This window comes from Sphaerodactylus townsendi, unplaced genomic scaffold, assembly GCF_021028975.2.
Source record: "Sphaerodactylus townsendi isolate TG3544 unplaced genomic scaffold, MPM_Stown_v2.3 scaffold_21, whole genome shotgun sequence".
Lineage (NCBI taxonomy): Eukaryota > Metazoa > Chordata > Lepidosauria > Squamata > Sphaerodactylidae > Sphaerodactylus > Sphaerodactylus townsendi.
The window spans coordinates 1,476,969-1,502,136 of record NW_025950374.1 but is presented as its reverse complement, the minus strand read 5'-3'; the positions used below and the strand labels follow the sequence as shown (position 1 = coordinate 1,502,136).

Genomic DNA, 25,168 nt, shown 5'->3' with positions numbered 1-25,168 from the left:
TCCACGTGAAGTTTTTCTGACTTTATGCACTTGACACTTAGACGAAAAGAATATGCATGTTTACTCAGGAATTATCCAGTGGGCTCTACTGGGGCAGTGCATCTTTTATGGAAGCCTGGCCTCTGTCAGGAGAACGCTATCTAGGTGATTGAAATACATTCCCAGAACCAGGCAACCGACTAAAATAGCAAATTACTGCTGCTAGGAAGATATATGTAACCAGTCTGCTATATGTAACCACTGCCATCTATGCATTCTTTCATTTCATTTATTTGATGTATACCCCGCCTTCCCCGTAGGGCTCAGGGTGGCGAACAAGTAAATAACATCAAAAACTAACCAGATGTCAACAGCAAATATCAAAAAACAAATATCAAATCTTTATGGCTTCACACACTTTGTAGATGATTAGGCTTCCTCTGATACTCCTGTCCCATGGGAACTGTTACATTCATGATCTCGTAGGGAAGCCAGGTGGATTTCTCTTGCTATCTGAGGCCGACCTTGGGGCGCCTTAGCTTCAAAGATTGTTTTTCACAAAAGACTGTTTTTCTCTGTGGGGGATAAAGGGGACTGTGAATGCCAGCTTGGTTAGAACTGGTTTTGCCAAGCATGGTGCTTCAATGCCTATTCAATAAATGCTACTGATCTGTTTATTGGCTTAAGGTTGTGAGACCTGACAACCTCACACAATGGAGCAGAAGGCTCTCCAGCCATTCAGCAGTGACCTCACATGGCTCACAGCACTTACCAGTTGGGCCTTGCATGCCAGGGGATCCCTGGGGGCCAGGAGGTCCTGGAGGTCCCGGAGGTCCCATCACAGTGGTGCCTGGAATGCCAGGGATCCCAGGGATTCCCGGAGGTCCTTGCGGTCCAGGAGGGCCTGGGGGTCCTTGGGGCCCAGTGGGGCCGGGAGGGCCAGCTTTTTTGCCTGAGGAGATAAAGCTCATTATTGTCACCTCTCAACACAGCAGGGGAAAGAAAGGATATCTGGGATGTAGATTCACACTTCAGAGCATAAAGGTCTTCTGTGCTGGGCCAACTCAATGCTTAAAGATGCACGAGGTGGATTTTTGCTGCTGTTCATCAGGCAACAGGAATATTTGGAGCATTACAATGAGTTTGGCTTCAGGTAAGCCACACTGTTTCTCAGCCTCACTGGTGCCACTAGAGCTCCCAGTCTTCAGGAGAGGACTGCAATTCTCCTGGAATTACAGTGCCAAACTATAAAGATCAGTTCCCTGGAGCCAACAGCAACTTTGGAGTGCAGACTCCAGGGCAAAATGAGAGACAAAGGGAAAGCTTAGACTATGTCCATTTTAATGTTTAGGACCAAAATGTAATGTGGGGAGGGATGTGTTTTGTACACATTTCTGCTGTTTCACAAGAAGTATCCATCTTTTCAACAATGTTTCACACCATCTGTAAGAAATGGTTGCAAAAATAAGTGTGAGGAAGCAGTTCCTAGCAAGGACCTGTCCCCGTTGCCGAGGCAATGATTATTCTCTACTTCGATCAAGTTGCAGTCAGCTGATTAATGTGGGTGTTCCAACACACGCCCTGTAGATAAATCCCACATCTTGATTACTCCAACTAGTCACGTATGAATATTTGTGAAGACATGGAACAAATCGTGTACATTAAATGTGGTGACTTCTGAAAATATGGGCATGATCTGTCAGAATGTATCAACATATGCAAATCTGCCTGATTTGAATCTTTTGATTGATTGATTGATTGATTAGTTTTCTATACCACCCTATCCCCGAAGGGGATCTTTTAAAGATCAAAGGGTTTAGAACCTGTTATTGGAACTGGATGAAGATTCACTAAGCCCAGCCTCTTCCCCCCCCCCCCCGCAACAGAGCCAGCCAGTGGGGTGCCCCAGGAAGCTCACACGCCAGGTGGCTGCCCTTGCTGGGTGTCCTCAAAACCAGGCATAAGGCAGTGGTACCAGTCAACTTGGTGACCTCTCTCTGGGATAGCCTGCCTTCACACACCTGTGCCTGACGAAGAAGGTGAAATTTAGACTTTAGCTTTGTTCAGGTGGCTTTTTAAATGATGGCCTACTGACTCTCATTCTTAGCCAATCTGAACATGGTCAGCTACAAGACCCCTTGTAATCTTCCTGAAGTGGGTTGCGCAAGAATGTTGGGGATAAAACAACCCCACGGTTTTTGTAGCCGTGGCTTCTCTCTTCACCAGAGAACGTGTCTCTTCCCATCTGAGCTGGCAGCCAGCCAAGTCTTCATCCACTCTTCCAGCTCTCCTCACCCTCAGTGAGACACACTAAAATCTATAACCTTGAACCACATTCCAAATCTTACACATTTCCCCTGCAGCATTTTTATTACATTCCTTTGGTTGATATCATCGTCATCCTAGACTTACCATAGCACTGGATCAAGTGTGCAAGCCAGCCAGATTTCATTGGGCCTCCCCCTCCCCAGGAATCAAGAGGCAACACACACTTCAGCTGTTTCTGCTAATCCTGCCCTGGAGGCTTCTTCTGCCTCTAAATTAGCTGATACTTCAGGTGTAAAACAATTATGTGTAATCCCACAGCAGCACGTGCAGGCAGGCAGTTGCTCATGAGCAGTTCATTTCCCATTCAATCCAAATTCCTCTTTGCAAAGCTGAAAAAGCAGAAGAATGCTGACACTCCAACCACCACACGTGGATGCAGCCATCTAGGACACAGAAGACTAGCCCCTCACTCTCCACTGTGGTTCCCAGTCGGGAGACATGGCAGGGCACTCCAGTGGCCTTCTCTGGAAGGCCCCAGGCCTGGATCTTTCTGTGCCTTCTGGACTTAATTTGAAGGCACAGAGATGCAGGCAACCATTCCAAAATGGTGGCGTTTATATAGGAAAGGAGAGCTCATTGAATCAAATTACTCTGGACAACTGACACCATATGACTAAAGAGATCAATGGCCTGAAACTATTATTCTGGAACGTGGCAGGCTGGGAGAGTAAACTAAAAGGTCTATCCTTTGTGAAATTCATCTCTGAAGATGATATAATTTTACTGCAATAAACTTGGTCTTTAAATGCTTTAAATTTCTCTATATGGATAAAAAGCTTATGATTTAAAGCAGTTCATTATAGCAGGAATGGTCGCTCACGTGGTGGAACTGCTATTTTATTTTCCTACAAATTAAATAGTCTAATACATAGAGTTGACGATTATGAGCTTGTGGTGTAGGATTAAGGTTAAAAAAAGAAAAACTATATCATTCTCTCAGTATATATCCCACCATTAAAGTAAATTACCGTATATACTCGTGTATAAGTCGACCCGCATATAAGTCGAGGCACCTAATTTTACCACAAAAACTGGGAAAACTTATTGACTCGCGTATAAGTCGAGGGTGGGAAATGCAGCATCAATTGAGGCATCAGTAGGTTAAATGTTTTTGAATATTTATTTCAAAGAAATAAGAAAAACAGTAAACTGGCTCTGTAAGTGGAAAAGAGGGTCAACAAGAACAATATGGTATCAACAATAACTTTAAAAGTACAAAAACCTTAGCTCAACTAGCAACCAAGCTAAAACACAAGAGTTAAAATCCTCCAAAACTGGATTCCTCATCATCATCTGTATGTCCAAATGTAACCCAACTTAGATTTTAAGAGGGATATTATCAGAAATGAAAAATCTACTATTAGCTTCCATTGTAAACAATGGGGGATGGGGCATCCCCTTTGGGGGTCAATAACTTTGGATCCCCTGACCCAAACTTCACCAAACCTGGCTGGTATCATAAAGAGACTCTCCTGATGAGACCAGCCAGGTTTGGTGACGTTTGGTTCAGAGGGCCCAAAGTTATGGACCCTCAAAAGGGTAGCCCCATCTACTAATAGCTCCCATTGAAAACAATGGGGAATGGGGGCACCTCCTTTGGGGGTCCATAACTTTGGACCCCCTGAACCAAACTTTACCAAACTTGGCTGGTATCCTCAGGAGAGTCTTCTGAGGGTACCCTGAAATTTTGGTGCCTCTCGCATAAAAACTGTGCCCCCTGCTGGCCGGCAAAGTAAAAACACAAAAAAAATTTTAATGACCCGCATATAAGTCGAGGGGAGCTTTTTCAGCATTAAAAATGTGCTGAAAAATTCGACTTATACATGAGTATATACGGTAAAACAACTGAAATAATTTGGATAAATTTAAAGAGTATATTTTCAATATGCCATTAAAATTTACCAACCATGATCTTATTATTATGGGTGACCTCAATGCTAGAATAGGCCCAAATGATAAATTTCTAAATGAAAAATTTCCAGCTTTATCATCCTTTGGTATTGATATATTCCCAGGGAGAACCTCAAAAGACCAAACTGTAAATTATGCGGGATATTGTTCGGTTACCTTCTGTCATAGATGAGATTTAATAATTTTAAATGGAACAACACCATCTGATCACAATTACTTTTGCAAATAAACAGGGCATGAGTGTACTAGATTATGGTTTAGTCTGTAAAGATCTGTTCTGCAAAGTGGAAACTTTTCAGGTCAAACCCAGAATTGAGAGTGACCACCTGCCTCTTGTGACAGAATACCTCATAGCGGAAGTTTGCAACCCAGGTCACCTACTTTGCCGAGGGTCCAATCTAAATGGTCCCAAAACTTAAGCATGAAGCTGACAGATTGAATACTGATGATATGATTCAGATTAAGTCCTATTTTATAAATCTGAATCATCCTGAAAACCCTTTAATTGCTTATGAGAATTTAATGGACCAATTACATATGAATTTGACATTTATGCCCAAGGTTAAGATTGATAATACAAAGTTGATTGTATACGATAGGCCCAAATGGTATGACAAGGAATGTGGGGAGTTAAAGAAACAGTTAAATGCAATCTTCTACTCTTTTAGGAGTCTCGGGGTTTCTAAGATGCCTGATGAATATTACACCTTGAAATAAGACTACTATAAATTGCTACAAACAAGAAACAATGGGATCAAGAAAATGCTTGGGCATTATTAAGGGAAGCTTCACTAAAGAATGATTCCAGGTCTTTCTGGTACCTTGTGAGAAGGGCTATTTCTTCTAAAAGTACAGCTCCCAGATGTAATACCACCCCAAGTATGGGAGGTTCACTTTAGAAAAATCTTCACAGAACAAAATACCACCAATTTAACATCAGTTGTCAAGACCAGAATATACATTAAATTCAATGCCTTAGTGGAACCCTGTCAGTGAAGAGGAAATTTATGACCTAATAAAAAACGTTAAGGAAGGCAAAGCATCTGGTATTGATAAGATCCCCTCAGAATTAATCAAAAGAAATGCCCATTGGTGGGTGCCGCTTTTGGCAGTCCTGTTTTCATCAATAAATGCTTCTGGAAAAATACCAGCCAAATGGAAACAAGCAATAGTAGTCCCTATTTTTAAAAAGGACTCCCCTTTTGAACCTGATAACGACAGACCAACCAATCCATAATGGGCAAAATGTATCTTTGTAATAGACTGGAAGCTGAGTTAGCTGATAAAAAGTATATTACTGATGCACAGTCAGCCTTCAGAGCTAATCAATCAGCAACACATCATTGCCTTACATTAACCCATCTGGCAGAAAAGTATAGCAAAAATATAGGGGAAAACTATTAATGGCTTTTATGGATCTGAAGTCTGCCTCTGATTCGATTATTAGAGATAAATTATGGGAAATTACTGCTGTTCAGAGAAAGTAGGAAGAAAAGTCTAACTTACCCTTTTTCTTTTTAGATGATGTACTTGTGCCTGCAAAAAAGGAAGATATTATACTCCCCTGAAATTAAGGCTTGCCTTTACAAGAATCCCATATGAATGGATGACAATTTTCATGAGCTTCAACTCCATGGAAATGATTCCCCCACAAGAAATAGTGACAACCTGTACTGTACTGTTCAGTTCATTTGTTTAAAACCAGAGGACACTGAAAACTTTGGGTTTCACATTAATTGAAATCACACTTACTAACAGTTAATAATTAAGGAAGCTACCATCTTTTTCTCTTCTATAGTTAATGTCTCAGTGATGATAACCTTACAAAATAATATGGTCAATGTACCAGTTTGTTCTCTTTTTCACACAAGTATTTAGTACTCTCAAACAGACAGACAGTTTTATTACGGCCATTAGGCAAGCAAAAACAAAATCAAATTATACACATGCACAGAAATCCATCAGCTTGTAACATTATTACAATCACCATCATGCAGTATGGCTCTCTGTCTTAACATGGATTTACGCTTATTATGTGCCAACATGAAAAATTTGGCTATCTGCTGAGATATAAAGGAAGGTCAGTCTTCCAATAAAATTCTTACAAGAACTGAATCAGGATTGACTATGATTGAACTTGTATAATGAGCTAACAGTGGATGAATTAAAGACTCTTCCATTTATGGAGCTCACAATGCAATAGGATGGATGTGTGACACAGAGTCCACTCCCCCTGAATTGCAAACACTCTCTCTCCTGTGCCGTGGTATTTTTTGAAATCTTCCCATTAGATTGGCTGATGGGAAAGCATCAAAACGGGCCCTAGAAAAGACCCAGAAGCATTTTGCAGATGCTATGTTAGACAGGTAAGGGGCAGCCGAAATTCCTGATCAGGATTTTAATGGTTTACCGTGTATAGCATGTCAGCAGAGGTAATTTAACGCAACGGTAGAACCTGTGGCAAGGAGAGTGTGGTGTAGTCTTCTTGCACCCAACAGGAACCTTCTTCACTCATGGAAATAAACACTCTTCAAACATGTTCTTCTTTCCATAGTTGCAAGATATACAAGACTACCACTATAAACTAATCTAATTATACAGAACACTTCAAATCTATATACAGCACCCAGCTTTCTAAGCACACAGCTTTCTCTTCAGACAGCTCATTACAGAAGAATAAATATGCAGAGTAGGAGGTTGCATATAAAGGTTGCCAACTCCAGCTTAGGCTCAGTCTCATACATTGGATGCATTATCCTGCCTCAGCAACAAGCCCCCGATTGGTCCATAACTTTCCCCCAATCACTTCACGCTTGCTACTTTCTTTTACTGAAGCCTAACTGTCACTTGAACTTCACATAACCTTTAACTTTGTGATGCTTTCTGCTGGACTGAGAAGCTGAACCCACATTCATCCACTCTGTTTCTGTCCTGGCACAACACGGGTAACAAGGGGAGACCTGTTTGCATTTCAGTGTCGTTGAGCCGTTGATAGACCAGGGCTGTTGCTCTACGATTATCCAACTCCAATAGTTGCAGAGGGTCCAAGCCGCACTGTTTAGGTTTGAGTGTTATTTTTTCTAACCAACTTGGATAAGGTGTCCTGCCAGCAGGAAGGGCAATAAACCCAAGGGGTGGGAAAGGACTTTAAGCCAATATTTAATAATCAGCCTCTAAAAGGTTGTCTCAACTTTAACCAACCCTGCTTCTTGCCTTAATAGTAAATTAGCTGTAAATTTAGGTGTGTTAAACAAAGCTCTAAGAAATGCAGATAAGACTCTCTAATGGAGTGAAATCAAAAATTACTGCCAGCAGAGCTCCATAAGTAAGTTGTGCCAAGGATTTAGCTTCAAACAATCTAATTGCAATTGGAATAAATTGGAATAAATCCACCCCCTTGAGATCAAAAATATTTTAGGATTGCTTGTGAGCCCCTTTGTGCTGTCTGTATAGCTGACTGTACACGGATTATGGGTTTCCCGTTATACTGGAAAACCACACCTAGGTATTTGAAGCACTTTATTTGTTCAATCTGATGTCCTGACAACTGCAATTTCAGTTTCTTAAATTTGGCATTAAAGTGCACAATCTTGGTCTTTGTATAGTTAATAGAATTCCTCTGTACATTTCTGGGAAAATATTTTCAGTGCTCTTTTTAGCTTTACTCTCGTTAATGATAGTACAACATCGTCGGCATACATGAGGATAGCTATACTCTTGTCAGAGGTAAGCATAGGCGTAAGTATTTTAATGGAAAAGATGTTTGCTGTTTCAAAAAGAAATGAAGTACAGAACTTATTTTCAGCCTTACAAAGTCATGACGTTCAGCATCTGGTTCAGTTTTCAGGGGGCTGGCCCTCATCTCCTTATGATGATTACATTTAAGTAGAATAAATTAAAGCCGGTGACTTAGTGGACCCGGCCATTAAAACAAATTTCAGTCACTGGTGGTCCTGGAAATCATTTGTCTTAATATGTGGGACAGTAATTATATGGACATAACTATTAATACAAAAGACTGCTAGGATCACATTTGATTAAAATCTTTTAAGAATACAGCCTGACAAGGTTATTTTTGTTTTTATTTGGTTTTGAAGCTTGGCCATCATTAGGACAAAATCACAGTAGATCCATTCACTGCCCACCTGCTGTCCTGCTGCAGCATGGATAAGAGCACCGAGCACTGAGGAACTCTTTATTCGGGTTTCTGAGGCAAATGGTTCTACATATCCAACAGAAATTCTCTGAGTTGGATCAAAATTTGTAAAACTACCAGAACATCAGGAAGACGGTTACTGTCTTGCTGAAACATTTTTTCCAGTCATCATAGAATAGTCAACAGAATGGCTGTGACAGAATATTATTTTTCTGGCCCACCAATTTGTAATAGTTATTGTAATTTGTAATAATTTTTAATCCAAGTTTTAGGGAGGACACTGGTTTCATAATCCCAAATTTTGGGAACAGCAGTTACCAGTTCAGGATTCTATTTCAGATTATTGTTTCAAATCCTGCAATTTCAGAACCATTATTTCCTGGTTTCCATTATTCCCTGTGGGGGAAAAAGAAGCAAAGAAGCCAACAGCTAAACAGAAACAACATCAAATAAAAGAAGGCAAACAAAAGCAATGCCACACATGAGCATCCAAACAGAACCACAGCTAAATGTGAGAATCTTAACTGAACCAAGGACAAATGTGGCAAATCAAATGGAACCAAAGACAAATATGAGAATCCAAACAAAATAGATCAGTGGTTCTCAACCTGGGGGTCGGGACCCCTTTGGGGGTCGAAAGACCCTTTCACAAGGGCCGCCTAAGACTCTGCATCAGTGTTCTCCATCTGTAAAATGGATACATGTTAGGGTTGGGGGTCACCACAACATGAGGACTGTCTTAAAGGGTCGCGGCATTAGGAAGGTTGAGAACCACTGAAATAGATGTTACCTATAAGAATCCAAAAAAGAATTATCATCAAATGGGACAAACCACACAAACTCAAAGCCAAATGTGACAAGCCAGATAGAACCAAATATGAGAATCCAAATAAAATCAGTGTCCCACCTGCCACACCAAACAGAACCAAGGCTAAAGGTGGCCCCAGAGAGACATCACTTCCAGGGGGAAAAAAGGGGGGCGGGGTTCTGGACACTCCAAGCCTCCTTTTGCTGTCCCTAGTGGGAGAAGTCTCCGGAGCTGCAGCTGCCCCTCCTCTTCAGCACTCCTGGAAACGGCAATCCCCCCACCCCCCCACACACAACCCCTCCCCCAGGAGATACACTCAAAAGGGCTACACTCTCATTAGAAAATTACTCCGGCACAATGAAGTCACATTTCAGATGCTTTTGGGGGTGGGGAGTCTGAATGTTCTCTTTTAAAATCCATCACAGTTTGTCACTTTTCTAACAGCCTGGGTTCAAAACAGATGTCTTGCTTTTTCAAATAATTTGGGATATCAGTGAAGGAGAAGAAGAGTTTTGGATTATACCCACCTTTCTCAACTGTGAGGAGTATCAAAGCAGCTTACAAACTCCTTCCCTTCCCTTTCCATCGTGAGGTTGGTCTGGCTGAGAGAGTTCAGCGAGAACTGTGACTGGCCTTAGTCACTCAGTAGGCTTCATGTGGAGGAACAGGGAAACCAAACCAATCCAGATTAGAGTCCACTGCTCTTAACCACTACGCCATGCTGCCAAATTGGCAGCAGATAGCAGAGATTACAGTTTACTGGGTCCCAGCTGGTATTGTGAGAGGAGTCTCATCCAAGGGCATCCTTCACCGCCAGGTGGGTTGTGAAACAAATGCATGTGGCAGACAGACCGAGTTTGGAGCAAAATGTGGTGATAGCCAGCCTGGTGTACTCTTCCCCCTGCCTAACATTGCTAGCACCACGCACCCTTGGCTTGCTATCACGTACAGTCAGTGAAAGGTTTGCTCTGATTGGCTCTGATATGGAGCTGGTCCAGAGGTCGGATGTGAAGTGCACAGTCTCCAGCTGTGCCTCCAGATGCTCCCTGACACAAAAATGGGGAGTGGCATAGGTTTTTGGCCTGTACGAGGCACATTTTAAGCTAGCGGCACCAAACCTGCAGGGTATCTTCAGGAGGTTCTCTGGATGATACCACCCAGGTTTGGTGATGTTTGGCTCAGGGGATCCAATTTTATGGACCCCCAAAAGATGTGCCCCATCTCCCATTGTTTCCAGTGGGAGGTAATATGAGAAGGGAGCTACCCCTTTGATGCACCCCTGAAAGGCACCCCAAGAAATTTTCCCAGATTCTCATTTTGAACTGACCTGCCTCCATTGCAGCCAATGAGACATTTCTGGGTGTGTGCAAGCAGGCTGCACATTTTTCAAGGTACAGGCACCAAACTTTCAGGATGGCTTCAGGAGACCCTCCTGGCAAGAGCAGCCACATTTGGTGAACTTTGCTTCAGGGGACAGTGGGAGATGGGCCTGAAGCAAAGTTCCCCAAACCTGGGTTCTTTTACTAGAGTATAAAAGAAGATGGAGAGCTGTTAGATCTCTGGATCTTTGCTCAATAAACAGTCTCTAGTCTAGCATATTATGCAGCAGCCTTTATTGAAGAGGTAGATCAGGTACAGATTAAGAGTGGTAGGGGATAGGCTTGGTGATTCGGTATATCCAAATTCTAAAACAATACAGAAAAAAGCTGTATTTGTCTTTTCTCCGGCTTTTATCAAGTCCAGAATGCAAGCAGGGCTGATAAAAGCTGATCCGAATAGCTCAGAATGTGGAATGACAGATAGTCTGCATTCTGCACTCAGGGGATTTAAACTTTAAAGGTGTAATGAACAAACTGAGTCCAGGGCAAAGTAACCACAAACAGTTCTTTATTCACTGGCTTAGACAGATCCGTAGATGTGCCAATGCTTTTTATGGGGAAGTCTCAGGAAGACGCTTCAATAACTCCAATGAGCGATTACAAATGAAATCATACACTGATGAAGACGAACGAAAGCACAGATAAACACGTGTTGCATTTTGTTATATCAATGGATTTCTTTCACAATGTCATGCATGCCATGCTGCAGGGTGGGTTAAGTATGAAGTGATTATTCAATGGAAGGCTAATGCGAGCATCCAAAAGTGATCACTATAAGGAATTATAATTGATTCACGGGACAGCGCAATAGTGTGAAACTGGGCTCGGGCAACAGAATCCTCGAATTGTTGATCAAGGAACCGTTCGAGGGATTCACGGGTGGAGCCATGAATGGTGGACAGACCAATTTCCTAACAAAACATTGTCCGGTAGGTTTGTAATCCACACAACGCCGGGTCATAATGTGATGGGTCACTGTCGGGGCCTGATCCATGGCCGAGCCCCCACCAGGGTCCTCCAAGCAGTCATCCGCCGGTAGACAGCAAGAAGACACGGTTCTGCAACTGGAAATGTGGGCAGCTCCCGGTTCACGTAAGCTTGTAAAGGTCAGACTCCGGGCTGACCGAGGCTGTAAAGCCGCCACTAAGGAGGGTGCCTCATGAAATGGAGCCACCTGGGGAGTTTCGAGGGGCCCCCACCTCCTCCCCCTCAGACTCCGGATGGGAGGAGAGCCAAGGTCCAACAGATCCTAACAACTGCCTGGGCACGGCAGACATCAGGCAACCTTGTACAGCAAACTATCCAAGGGTGCTCAGAAGAGGGGAGAGTTCTTCTAATGTAACAAACTGAGTCCAGGCAAAGTAACCACAAACAGTCCTTTATTCACTGGCTTAGACAGATCCGTAGACACGGCAGGAGAACTCTGGGCTGCCAGAGTTCAATCAGTAGCATAAAACCAGACCAATTCTCCCACCCGTTCAATGATACCGAAAACAAAGAAAGTTCACACAGAAAAAATCCCACTTGAAGATAGCACACAGACAGGGATATCTTGCCTCGGCTTGAACTCCAGACAAACCACCAAGAGAAGAGTTGGCTCGCAGTCGGGTGGGAACCAAGGTCAGTTACACACCGCACTTGACACTAGGGAGCCTTCAATAGTGGCTAGCTGCCTTGGACTCCCTTTAAAGTTAACTATCTTGACTGCGTATAGTTAAAATTAGAGAATCCCCCCACCAGAGATGTCTATTTGGCCATTGCTGAATATTCTGTTAGTTTATTCATCCATTCAAGGAAGTCTGGGTGGTCATCTGCTTTCCAACTTGTTGTGAATACAATTCTAGCCACTGTCACCATGTACTTGAACTCTTTGTTATACACTTTTGGCATATTATTTGGCAAGATATTTAATATTTAATAATTGATATTTAATAATATCTAATATTTAATAATATCTTTACTTTCAATTGCATTTAGCCAATATTTTCTTGCTTCTGGACAGAGAGAGAAGGGGAAAATGGCGGCGAGAGGCTGCGACGCTGTGAGCTTGCTCTTTTAACCTTGTCTTTTAAACTTTTTAACTCCTTTTTCCCGTTTTTATTTTTCACTTTATTTGGACATGCTGCTTTCCCCCTACTGTAATTAACCTCAAACTGAACAAGATACTGCTACCAGAGAAACTTCACAAATCCTTTCACTAACAACTCGTACTCTGCCTTATATCTGCCTAATTGCATAATGAAGTCAAGAAGTGCAAAGAAGCGAATTCGTTCTGACTCTGGTTCTAACCTAATGGCAAGTCAAAAAGCCTGCAAGCAAACAAAAATTGATTTTTATGCCAATCTTCAGTCCTCAACTACCTTGCCGGGTGAACTTAAACTTACCAATAGATATGCAGCTCTTGGTCATTCCTCTGTGTCTTCTTCAGAGGTGGAGGAGGTGCCTGAGCCCGTAAATCTGCTGGAGCCAGAGGACGGTATTGCTTTAGTAGCTCCAGCAGCTGATAAGCATCTTAGCACTTGTTGCGATAAGCCAGAGCTTGACATTTTTTCTTTTATGACTGAATTTTTTCTTTTATGAACTGAGCCTTCGGGGAGGGCGGTATACAAAGACAATAAATAAAATAAATAAATAAATTTCTGGCGAAGGAGGCTTTTTTAATTTCTAAAACTTGTAAGTCTTTACTGACTAATTTTGCTTCAGTTAATGCTAAACTTGAAGCTCTATTCTCTGCATTCTACTGAATCTCCTAATTACACTAACAAGCATGCCTTTTGGAAACACAGCACTATGTTTGACCAACCTAAGGCATTTCGATTCCCAAATCCTGATACATTCTCTTCCTCCCTGACAATTCAGAAGCATCAGGTGGCCTTAGCAGTAAGGGATACAAATCTCAATGCTGGCAAATGGTCGACATTTTAAAATATTCGAATTTCATTAAGCAAGTTGCTGAACTGTGAGCTTAGGAGGATTCAACTTAGGAGGATTCAACTTAATTATGAGCGTCTGCCATATCAAGATGGCTATTACAGAATGATTTTAAATTTTGATACTCCCTTTTGTCCTGCCCTCCTTCTCAAGAGAAGAAGGCATCTTGCCAGACACTGTGATATTTTGCCAAGGAGAGTTTTTAAGAATTTTATAATCAATAAATTCGTGGTCAACAATTACAACAAAGAGGAAATGGGGAGAGAGAGTGTTTTACCTCAGTCAGTGCCTCTGGAGTCCCTTGCTCCCACTAATGTTTGTTTATCTGAATCTCCAGTGATTGGAAGTCTCATTGATGAATGGGAATGTTTTCAGTCGCAAGCAGAAGAAGCTGATAACCTTGTGGGTGCTGCTGGCCTCCAGTTTCCTGTTAAACCCTATTCAGGCATGCCTGCAAACTGCAGTTCTATGCTCTCTGACAACACTCTTGCTTCATCTGCCACTGACCGAGTTATCCCCTCTTGGGATTCTGATAGATCTACCCAGAAGGGCTCAGGACTATCCATTGCAAGGAATGTGGATCAGCACTTCCTAATTCCAGAACTTGTATCGATTTCACCATCAGCTGTCTTGAACATTCGTGCTCTTTAATGGTTGGTCACACCACTGCTGCTCCTCTCCATTTAGAGGATGAATGCCACCAAGCTTCTCCAATTCCCTTGGCCCAGGATATAGATCTTAGGTCTGAAAGGGTACTGAACAGCGGATATTTTTCTATTACTACAGGCATTTCGTGGGCCAAGGAGCTTGAAGGACTGGGGTTGGCGCAATTCCGGGGGCTAGCACTTACAGATGACTCTTTGGATTTCACTATTCCTTCATCAATGGGTGTTACTCCTTCCCCAAATCCTGACAATACTATTGGTACTACTGGACCTTCTGGAACTTCTGTTCAAGTACCAATTGAATTACATCAGCCCAGAAGTTCCCTGAACAATTTAACTCAGCAAAGCATGCCCAAATGATTGCTCCTCTATGGATTTGGAGCCTCATGTACCATTGACTACCCTGGCTAGGACACATGGCAATGTCTGTGTCCAACACGATTCCTCCGAAATTTTGACTTTGGACTCTACTAAGTGATGCCAGGAGCCAGCAAAACTCTCCATTCTTTCCTGGAATATCTCTGGCTGGGGGAATAAATCTCAGAACTTTTACTTTTGTGATTTCCTTATGAAGGCAGATGTAATCCTTCTACAGGAGACTTGGTCCTTCCACGCTATACGAATGAAGGGCTTTGAATCCTTCTGCTTGCCAGCGACTAAATTACGTAGGGCTGGTCGACCTTCTGGTGGCCTTTGCACTCTGGTATCTGCCTCTCTCAGCCCCAGAGTACTTCCATCCCTTTCTCAGGTTGCTCAGGCCATTTTGATTCAATGGGAAAACAATTCACTGATCTTTGTTAATGTTTATATCCCCCCAGGTCTACTAAAGAACCCTCTAAATGATGTATGGGATAGTTTATCCACCTTTTTGGAGGAATTTGAATTCAACTACCCTTCGAGTGAAATCTTATTACTGGGGGACTTTAATGCTAGAGTTGGTGCTGATTTAATATCTCTCCTTGAACACGAGGGGCTTGATGATGATTACTCCTCTTCCCTCCTATTACCTGCCGTTCGTAATTCAAAGGACCCTTGTATTAATGCAGCCGGTAAGAAATTAATCCAACTGGCAATTAACCATAACAAACTGTGGTTAAATGGCTTGACAAACTATGAACACTCTCAAGATTTTACATTCATTTCCTCTTCCGGCTGTAGTGTTATTGATTATTGTCTGATTTCTCCACATTTGAAGTCCAAGGTGCAATCCTTCCAAATTGGGGATTTTCTCTTGGGAGATCACCTTCCTCTTCACCTATCACAGAGCAGAGATGTTTGTGGAGACAGCAAGTCATCTGCTGAGTATTTACCCAGATTGGTTTGGTCCTCTAATATGGTGATGATGCTCGAGGATCTGTTTAGTTCCCACAGTCTTTGTAGATTTGTTTCCCTTGTCATTAATGCTGACTCATCATATGAGACGGTCTCCAACTTTGATTCACTAATTGAGTATATGGTCAATTCCCTATTGAACTTTTCTATGAGGAAACCTAAACTAAACAGTAATAAGGTCCCTTGGTTTGACAAGGAATGTGTGAAATGTAATAGAAATATTCGATATCTTTACCAATGTTATAAAAATTCCCGATCTTCTGTTTTTTGGAATCAGTTATCTCAATGTAAAAAATAACCTTCGCCAGCTAATGGAAGGAAGACAGCTTGAACATATTTATTTACAATGAGAGCACTTGTATTCTGCTGTGATCTCCAATGATACCAGGAAGTTTTGGGCTATGGTCAATAATATGGATCAAAAAAGATCCTCTATTTCTATCTGTATTTCCCCTGATGTCTGGTATGAACACTTCTGTAAACTTTTTCAGGAGGATAGGAATTGCAATGTAAGCCTTACCCCTAATATTTGTTCCCACAATTGGCCTCCAGTTTCATCCCATGAAGTGGCAGAATTAATAGAAGGACTAAAAAGGGGGAAAGCCCTTGGGCCAGACATAATTATTTCAGAGGTCCTGAAGCTGCATGTAGGTTGGTGGGCCCCCCTTTTAGCCACTCTGTTTACACAAATTAACAACTCTGGTGTAATCCCTAAACTCCAGCTGACTGCAGTAGTGGTGCCCTTTCAGCCTGCTCTCAATAATCGGGAAGGTTTATGCTATGCTTCTTCTACGGAAACTACAGAATTGGGCCTTACAATCATGAATAATTGGGATTGAACATATTGGATTTACCAAAGGGAAGTTGATACTTGACCACGCGATAGTCTTGGCACATTTAGCCACCAGATATTCATGCAGGCCACAAAGCAGACTTTACGCTGCCTTTATCGATTTGAAGGCAGCTTTCGATACTGTCCCTAGATCACTCCTCTGGGCCAAGCTTGCTGCTCTTGGAATCGATGATAGACTCCTCTTCCTTATAAAGCAATTGCATACAGGTACCAGCTGCCGTATCAAATGTTCTCAGGAAGGTCTCCTTACTGACCACATTTACTCCACCAAAGGAGTTAAACAGGGCTGTGTGCTGGCCCCTACTCTCTTTAACCTTTATTTGAGTGATCTCCCTTCAACCTTGGTTGGTTCTAATTTTCATGCTCCCAAGCTGTCTTCACATCATATATCAATTCTGCTCTATGCAAGTCAAGTCAAGTATTTATTGTTGTTTGAGCCATTGGCTATAACAAGACAAAGATACATGCAGTTAAAACAGTAACTTAGTTAAAATAATAATTTAAATTAAAACAATAGTTTAGTTTTACATTAAAATATAAATTATTGGTGTTCGCAATCTCTAAATTAAAATGCCCCATCAAATACATCAGATGTTTTTGCAACTTCTTCAGCTAGTCTAAATTAATCTCCAGTACTTTGGAACATCAGTTCAAACAGCGCTTTAAATGCTTTGCTCGTAGTTTCCTAGCTGCCAGGGCAAAGAGAGACATCTTATAAGAGACATAGGAATCAATATCAGATAATAAGAAAATCAGTTTCTCATCATCAGACAAAAAAGCTGTCCTGGGTAATATTGGCTCCAAAAACCTTTTCCTTATTTCAGAATATAAAGGACAGGAGAGTATGTAATGGAAGAGATCCTCAGGCTCTTGTTTTCCACAGATACAGAAGCGCTGAGAAAATGGTACTCGTGTGTATCTGCCACTAAGCACTGCTGAAGGCATTCTGCTCTATGCAGATGATTCTGTTCTGCTCTCTCGGTCCAGAGTTGGACTGAGGCGGCTTATGAAGCGCTTTGCAGAGTATTGTGACTCCAATAGACTAACAATAAACTATGAGAAGACCAAGATGATGGTTTTTACTAGATCCTTGAAGAAATATGATTGGAAAATAAACAATGTTCTTCTCGAACAGGTCAATAGTTTTAAATACATTGGCCTTCTTTTCTCACACAATCTTTCATGGATCCCCCATAAAAAAGCAATACTTACATAGACATCATCTAGCACTTCTGGAATCCTCCGCTTTTTCTATGGCAGAGGGCACTCTTTTATTCCTGCCGCATTACAGAGTTTTAATGCGAAGATTGAATCTCAATTACTTAATGGGGTTCCAATCTGGATACAGGCTGTCAACGATTCACTCAATTCAATTCAATCCATATTTTTCCATAAAATTATGGGATTACCTAACTGTGTCCCCTACGCAGTCCTATGTTTGGAACTTGGGCAAAATTCCTTGAAACTCAAAGTATGGCTTAGAGCCTTTAGATTTTGGCTGCATCTTCATTACCTTCCATTTGAACATTCCCTTGTTTCCTTAATACTCTCAGACACACAGGCTAACCCCTGGTTTTCTCTGATTGAAAATAAAATTGTATCTATTGGATTGTCTCTTGAATCACTCTACTCTCTTTCCTGATCAGAAACATACAAACTACTCAAAGACTGACTCTTAGATTGGGAATTTACAGAATTATATCTAGCAGCTAAACAAACTTGCTCTCCCACACAATTTTTAATCCCATTTGAGCAGGGTCGCATGGCCCATATTCTCTAACTGACCCCTGCTCAAGGAGAGCTTTCACAATTGCTAGATTCAATGTCATGCCATCTGACTTACTACATGGCAGGTTTAATAACCTGGAAAAATCTAAAAGGTTAAGTAGCTTTAATTCCAACGTAGTTGAAACACTGGCTCACCAGCTATTACATTGCACTAAATTTGCCAAAATTAGATCTAAATATGTCAATTTACACCCTCTCTTCCAATCTGAGTTAACAGATTTGATTATATTATTTCTCCTGTTGAATAACTCTGATTCTGTTTTCTGTGAAGAGGTTGCAAGCTTTGGCTGTTTCCGCATGGGCGGAATACAACGTCCTAGGGACGCTAAAAACAGAATAGAATAGAATAGAATCTTTATTGGCCAAGTGTGATTGGACACACAAGGAATTTGTCTCCGGTGCATATGCTCTCAGTGTACATAAAAGAAAATACATTTGTCAAGAATCATAAGGTACAGCACTTAATGATAGCGTCCCTGGGGAGGGATTTGCACGGCCTCACAACCCCCAAGTGGTGCGAAGCCGCTGTTTCCGAACCTCGCTCCCTGTGCGAGGTTTTTCAGAAACAGCGGCTTCCAAACGCTGCCGTTCTGGAAGGCGCCATTCCCCTCCTTACCATCCCTTCGACCTTCAGGCGTGTCGCCCAAGCCAGAGGACACGCCCCCCGCCCTGCGATTCCAGAGCTGTCGCACAGGGCAGGGGGGCATGTCCCCTGGCCTGGGTGACATGCCGGAAGGTCGGAGGAACGGTAAGGCATTCAGGCGACGGCGCAGCCTCCACCGTCTTCCCTGCCCCTGCTGGGACCATTCGTATACGTCATACGTCATATACGTCGACGCACCCCCCGAGCGTGGCCATGTAGAAACAGGACCCTCAAAAGGGTAGCCCCATCTACTATTAGCTTCCATTGGAAACAATGGGGAATGGGGCACTCCCTTTGGGGGTCCATAACTTTGGATCCCCTAAACCAAACTTCACCAAACCTGGGTGGTATCAGGAGTGTCACCTGGTGATACCCTGAAATGTTGGTGCCGCTAGTCTAAAAACTGCGCCCCCTGGTGATCGACAGAGTAAAAACCCTAAAATATTTTTTTAAAATAAACCTCACTTGCATATAAGTCAAGGGGGGCTTTTTCAGCACAAAAATGTGCTGAAAAATTCGACTTATATGCAAATATATACGGTAGCTCCTTTTATTGCAGATAAACATCTTATCCCTTCTATGACTATAACAGAAGGGGATAGGGACTTACATTTTAAAAAAGGGAAGTTGAAACTTCAGAGAACTTGCTACAAATATTGTTGTAACAGTATAGCGGTATAATGATATTCAGCCTCAGTAATCCATGCAACAATCACCTCCAGATTGGACCATTGTAACTTGCTCTATTTGGGCCTACCCTTGAATCTAATCTGGAAATTCAAACTTGTTTAACATGCCGCAGCTAGGCTCCTGGCTGGTTTCTAGCAGGGATCATGTAACACCTGTCCTGTACCATCTCCATTGGCTGCCTATTGAGTACCAGGTAAATTTCAAGGTGTTGGTTCTGACCTTTTAGGCTGTTAATGGTCTTGGACCCACATACCTTAGGACCACCTTTCCCCATATTGCCCAATTAGATCCCTCTGCTCCTCGGAGGAGACCGTGCTGGTAATCCCTGGCCCGAAGAATATCTTGCTGGCCTGACCCCCACCTGGTGGAATAAGCTCCTGAACGAGATCCCTGTGGGATTTGAATAATTTCCACAGAGCCTGCAAGATGGAGCTCTTCCACTGGGCATTTCCTGGGGGTCAGCCGGGTTGACATTAATCATCACTGGCCTCCAGTGGCGTAGGAGGTTAAGAGCTCGTGTATCTAATCTGGAGGAACCGGGTTTGATTCCCAGGTCTGCCGCCTGAGCTGTGGAGGCTTATCTGGGGAATCCCACACAGGCCAGCTGGGTGACCTTGGGCTAGTCACAGCTTCTCAGAGCTCTCTCAGCCCCACCCACCTCACAGGGTGTTTGTTGTGAGGGGGGAAGGGCAAGGAGATTGTAAGCCCCTTTGAGTCTCCTACAGGAGAGAAAGGGGATATAAATCCAAACTCCTCCTCCTCCTCCTCCTCTTCTTCTTCTCCTTCTTAAGTCACCATCATATTTGTTAATGCTGGATTTTAATATTTTATATTATTTATTGTTGTTTTAACTGTGTATTGTTTTATACTGTTGTATTGCTGCTCTGAGCCCTTTGGGGATGGGTGGCGTAGTGTTTTTTTTAAAATATATACTATTTTTAAAAGTCTCCTGTTGGTTGGGGAGGGAATGGCCACTGCAGAAACAGCGCCAGGGACAACGACTGCTGTGTGGGCAGGAAAAACTGAATGATCGACCCCCACAGCAGCCATTCAGCCTTTAAGGTGATGAGTCCAAAGTCAAACAAATGAGTCCTGACACCACCATGGCCTCTTCCAAATAACTGACAGATGTATGGCAGAAAAGCTGTAATGAGCACAGCGGAGCATTTGAGAGGGATATTCTGTGAGGAGAGTTTGGCCTCCTCTTTTTACTTGGAGGAACTCCTTGCACAGTAGAATTTCCTTAATTCAGCCAGCTGTGAAACATTAGGTTTCACTCCACCTACTCAGATTTCAAAGACTTCCTTTTAATGTAGCTATAAGACTTCCTTTTAATATTCCGCTATTACCTATTACAATGTTTACTGCTACCTCCTTCCCATTACAGGTTCTTGAGAATTAATAAAATAACCTATTTTAATTGATAAGTTTCACTTTTCATAACCCCTGACATAGGAACCAATGAAATGTTTCCTCTGACATCATCCACCCCCAATTTGCTAAGGATACACATGTTTAAGTGCTTTGTTGTATCGCAGCCAAGGAGTTTCAGGAAATTGACAAGAGGGATGCATCGAGGCAAGCAAATGTGGGCAGTGCCTGGAAGACTCATTCAGGGGGCCACAGAGGAAGTCCTTCAGAGTCACTGCAGCATTTCTGCACATAGCGGCCCAGGGACACAAGGCAACCTGCAGCCCAGGGAGTTCCCTGCCATTCAGAGATAAAAAACACTGTCCTCCTCTGCAAGTTACTCAGAAGTCTCTAAGGAGGCTGCAGAGTGTCTTCTGCACTGCTTAGCACGGGCACTAAAAGGCATCATTTACATGTACAAGAGTTACTAATGGTGGTTGGTCATAGGTAAGTTTCCTCCATGGAGTTCCGCATTGTCCTCACCCACTGTTTTAAAAAGGTTTCCAGGCAGCTTTTTGCCCATTTTTTTTTTAAAAAATACCCTTTTACAACAATTCTTTTTTCTGAAATGTTTCCAAGCTGGGTTCCCTCTCAGTGTGATTGTATTCATGTGTAAGGATGGCAGGTCTGCCTGGTTCTCTCCCAGCCAGCTGGCCTTGACGGAATGCCTCCAGCCGGGCGGCGGGCCAGAATCGGCGGCAACAACCTTGGTGGACGGCTTATCTTGTTGACCAAGATGAGCATTCAGTTCCCATGAGATGGGCCTGGATGGCCCAGGGAGGGGGAAGGGATTGAGTACGTTATAACCTGTAGTTTGGGCGGGAGGCCTCATTCCTGTCATGTCGTGTGTGTGTGCTTTCTAAGATGTCTGAATAAACGGTCTTATATCCAAAAGCCTTTTATTTCTGCTCTTTGGAATTCCTTACATTATGACAGGAATCTCTTTTTAACCTACTGTTACATCGAAGTGGATCTCTGGTGTTTCGACATGCAGAGATTGAGTACGCTTGACCATGTGGAAGGCACGATAGCCCCCATAGAGGGCTTCGAGCCTTCCCTTCCAGATTCCGAGGATCTAGGAGATGGAGATGGCCCGATTTCTCTGGTGACTCTCTCCAGACTTAGAGACAGTACAAGTTTGCCCTTGTTTCATTGGGATGAACAAGGTGGGTCCGATTACGTGGAGATGCATGAAACGTTTGGTGCATTATCCATGGATCGGGCGCCTGTCGACCGGTTCGTTTCCCTCTGACAACGAGTGGATTACAAACCCCAAATGCAGCCAGTCCCTGAGGAACTGGGACTGACAACCATCCATGCTGACACCCAGGAATCCATGGAAAGATTCCTAGACAAGTACTTTGATGATATTCCCAAGGAGCAGCAGTGGCACAGTACCGGGGCGCGTCCCAAGACTACGGCTGAGGCTGGAACAATGACGCGAGTCGGATCGATGATCGGTAGAGGGTTCCATACTAAAACTGCGGCTCCAGAGCCGGGAGCAAGTGAACGGATGGAAGAGCTCCGTGGAGCGGTCGGAGGAATCGAAAGAAGTCCGTCTGAGGTGGAACTTAATCCCGATCCTGACCCGTTCCCAATGCCCTCGAAGGAAAGTTGGGACGATGAAGTAGCCCTGCTGCGTGAAGCCAAACTTGCCTGGGAGCGCGAACGCGAACTCTGGGAAGAGGAGCGCGAAAATCTGCAACGGGACCGTGAGAAGCAACGCGCAGAAATCCAAATGGAGTTGGATCGCGAAAGAGAAGGGTTGCGTCGACAGTTCCAGCAGAATCTGACAGTTCATGACAAAGTACTGGATCAATCAAAAATGGATTTACAACGCCAGCGCGAGGGCATCAGGGCCATCCAAACGCAGAATGAACTGACTACAGCCATACAACGAGATGAACGAGCTAAATTGGATCGTGAAAGGGCGGCCTTGCTTGCCACCAGGACACCTTAACACGCAAGGAAAGAGAGTTGGCCGACCTAGAACGAGATTTGCGAAAACAGCGGGCTACACTGGCAAGGGCTCCAGATAGAGGCCATACCTTCTCCCGGGCGCCTACAGTTCCCCTCCCCGCCGGAGGCACGGTACTTCGAGGTCCGATTTCAGCGGCCCCCCAACTCAGGGCGCCTCAGCCTTTCCCGGTTCCTCCAGCTCCGCCACTTTACCCCTTGCAACAACCAGGCCACCTACAGCAACAACCTCAACACGCACCTCGAGCTGTTGAGAGAGGATTTTACAGACCCCCCATCCCAGCTCGTTTTGAAGGGACTGCATCAAAACTCCCCTACTTCATCTTACAACTCGATGCCCATATGCAAGAGTATGATGACCTATATCGTTCTGAACGTGAGAAAGTCCGAGACATTCGATCAGTACTGGATGGCATAGCGGCTGAATGGTTCGTTACGCTCTACGAATTACAGGCTGACGACACTCGCACAGTGGGGGGGTTCCTCCAGGCGTTACGCCTTCGTTTCCAAGACCCTGATGCAGAAAACGTTGCAATATGTACAGTAAAAACCATCCAACAAGGTAACCGTTCTTTCGCTGAATACGCTCGGGAATTTCGTGCAGCGGCCAGTAAACTCCCTCCAAATTGGCCGGAACGCATGAAATGTGAGTACTTTTTCGAAGGCATGGACATCAAACTGCGCGAAACGGTTATCCTCATCCAGATCCCGCGGACAATAGCCGAATGGATCGAACTGGGATCACAAGTCGCTGCCCGTCTTGCGCGCGCCCGCGCAGATGGCCGTCCGCGCCCAAAACCCGCCACGACACCAGCACCAAGTACTCGCAAACCAACTCCTGCCGTCGCAGCTGAAACCACGTCGGAACGTCGCCGCCGCTTGGGATTATGCCTTTACTGCGGGGGGCCTGGCCACCTGGCTGCCAACTGCCCGAAGAAACAAAAACCCCAAATTCCGCCTACACGCCCCGTGGCAGCCAAGCCTCCACGTAAATCAGGTCCGCCGCCTCAGGGATCGTCTAAAGCTGCTATCGAGGAAGATTTCGAGAACGGAGATGTAGAACTCTGCCTGTCAGCAGCACCCGAGGACATTAACCCCACTCCAGATGCGGTGAGTGAAGGCAGTGCTCCCATTACCATTTTAACCACACTAGCCAACCCAAGTAAACATACGCACATTCTGGCTTCCGCACTTGTGGACTCGGGCTGTTCCCACTGTCTCATGAGGCCACAAGTGGCCGACGAACTTGGTTTAGACCGAGTCCCCTTGGTGAAACCCATTCCCTTCACCCAAATGGATGGTAGTCCTCTAGGAGGTGAAGGTCCGCACGCTTTAAAACCCAGCCAGTATTTCTCCGCTCGCCCGACCATTGGGAGAAAATAAGTTTCATCCTTGCTCCTGTTAAGCTAAACACACTATTGTGTTAGGCATGCCTTGGTTGCTCTTACATGAACCAACCATCATATGGAAAGAGCGGATCCTCCAATTCTCGGATCCCCCCTGTGGAGATCACATGAACGGGGAGGAAAGCCCACCTCTCACTAAGAACGAGCTCATGGATCCTAAAGCTTTAAATGTATTGTTCTGCCCCTGGTCCTATGGAAATCCCACAGGCGATCGAGACTTGTCCAGAGTGTTTCAAGAACAGGAGTGCGACCAATTGCCCCCCCCATAGGGATACTGACTGTAAAATTTTACTGCAATCCCGAGCTCAGTTACCTAAAGGTAGAATCTATCGCATGAGTCCTACCGAGGAGAAGGAACTCCCTTCTTAGATAAAACTTGGCTCATGGATTCATACGACGTGCCACAAAACATACCCATGCCGCCCCTGTTCTATTTGTTAAAAAAAAAGGACGGTTCGTTAAGACTGATTACCGCGGATTGAATGCTGTGTCCGTGATCCAACAAGTATCCTTTGCCCTTAATTAAAGACCTCTTGGATGCATTGGGCAAGGACGGATCTTTACCAAATTGGACTTAAGAGAGGCTTATTACAGAGTCCGTATTGCGGAAGGCTATGAACATTTGACAGCTTTCAATACAAAGTTTGGACAATATGAATATTTAATAATGCCATTCGGATTAGCTGGAGCCCCAGGAGCCTTCATGGCTCTTATCAACGGGTTTTACAGGATCTGTTATACAAAGGGGTGGTCGTATATTTAGATGATGTATTAATTTACTCTACAAAACATTGAGGAGCATGAGAAACTAGTACGAGAAGTCTTACAACGCCTACTAGATAACTCCCTCTTGTTGTCAAGTTGTCAAAATGCTGTTTCCATCGCTTTTCCCTCCATTGACTATCTGGGGTA

General features: G+C 43.7%; 1 protein-coding gene across 4 annotated transcripts in view; it reads right to left on the bottom strand.

Moving 5' to 3' along the window:
• EDA (ectodysplasin A) overlaps nucleotides 1-25,168 on the bottom strand; it is a 155,914-nt gene that overhangs the window by 15,541 nt on the left and 115,205 nt on the right. For all 4 annotated transcript variants that reach the window (XM_048482756.1, XM_048482758.1, XM_048482759.1 and 1 more), the window contains exons 3-4: nucleotides 5,725-5,754; nucleotides 752-931 (exon numbers count right to left, since the gene is read on the bottom strand). In XM_048482756.1, the coding sequence (XP_048338713.1) occupies nucleotides 752-931; nucleotides 5,725-5,754 (210 nt within the window). The remainder of the gene's footprint in view (nucleotides 1-751; nucleotides 932-5,724; nucleotides 5,755-25,168) is intronic.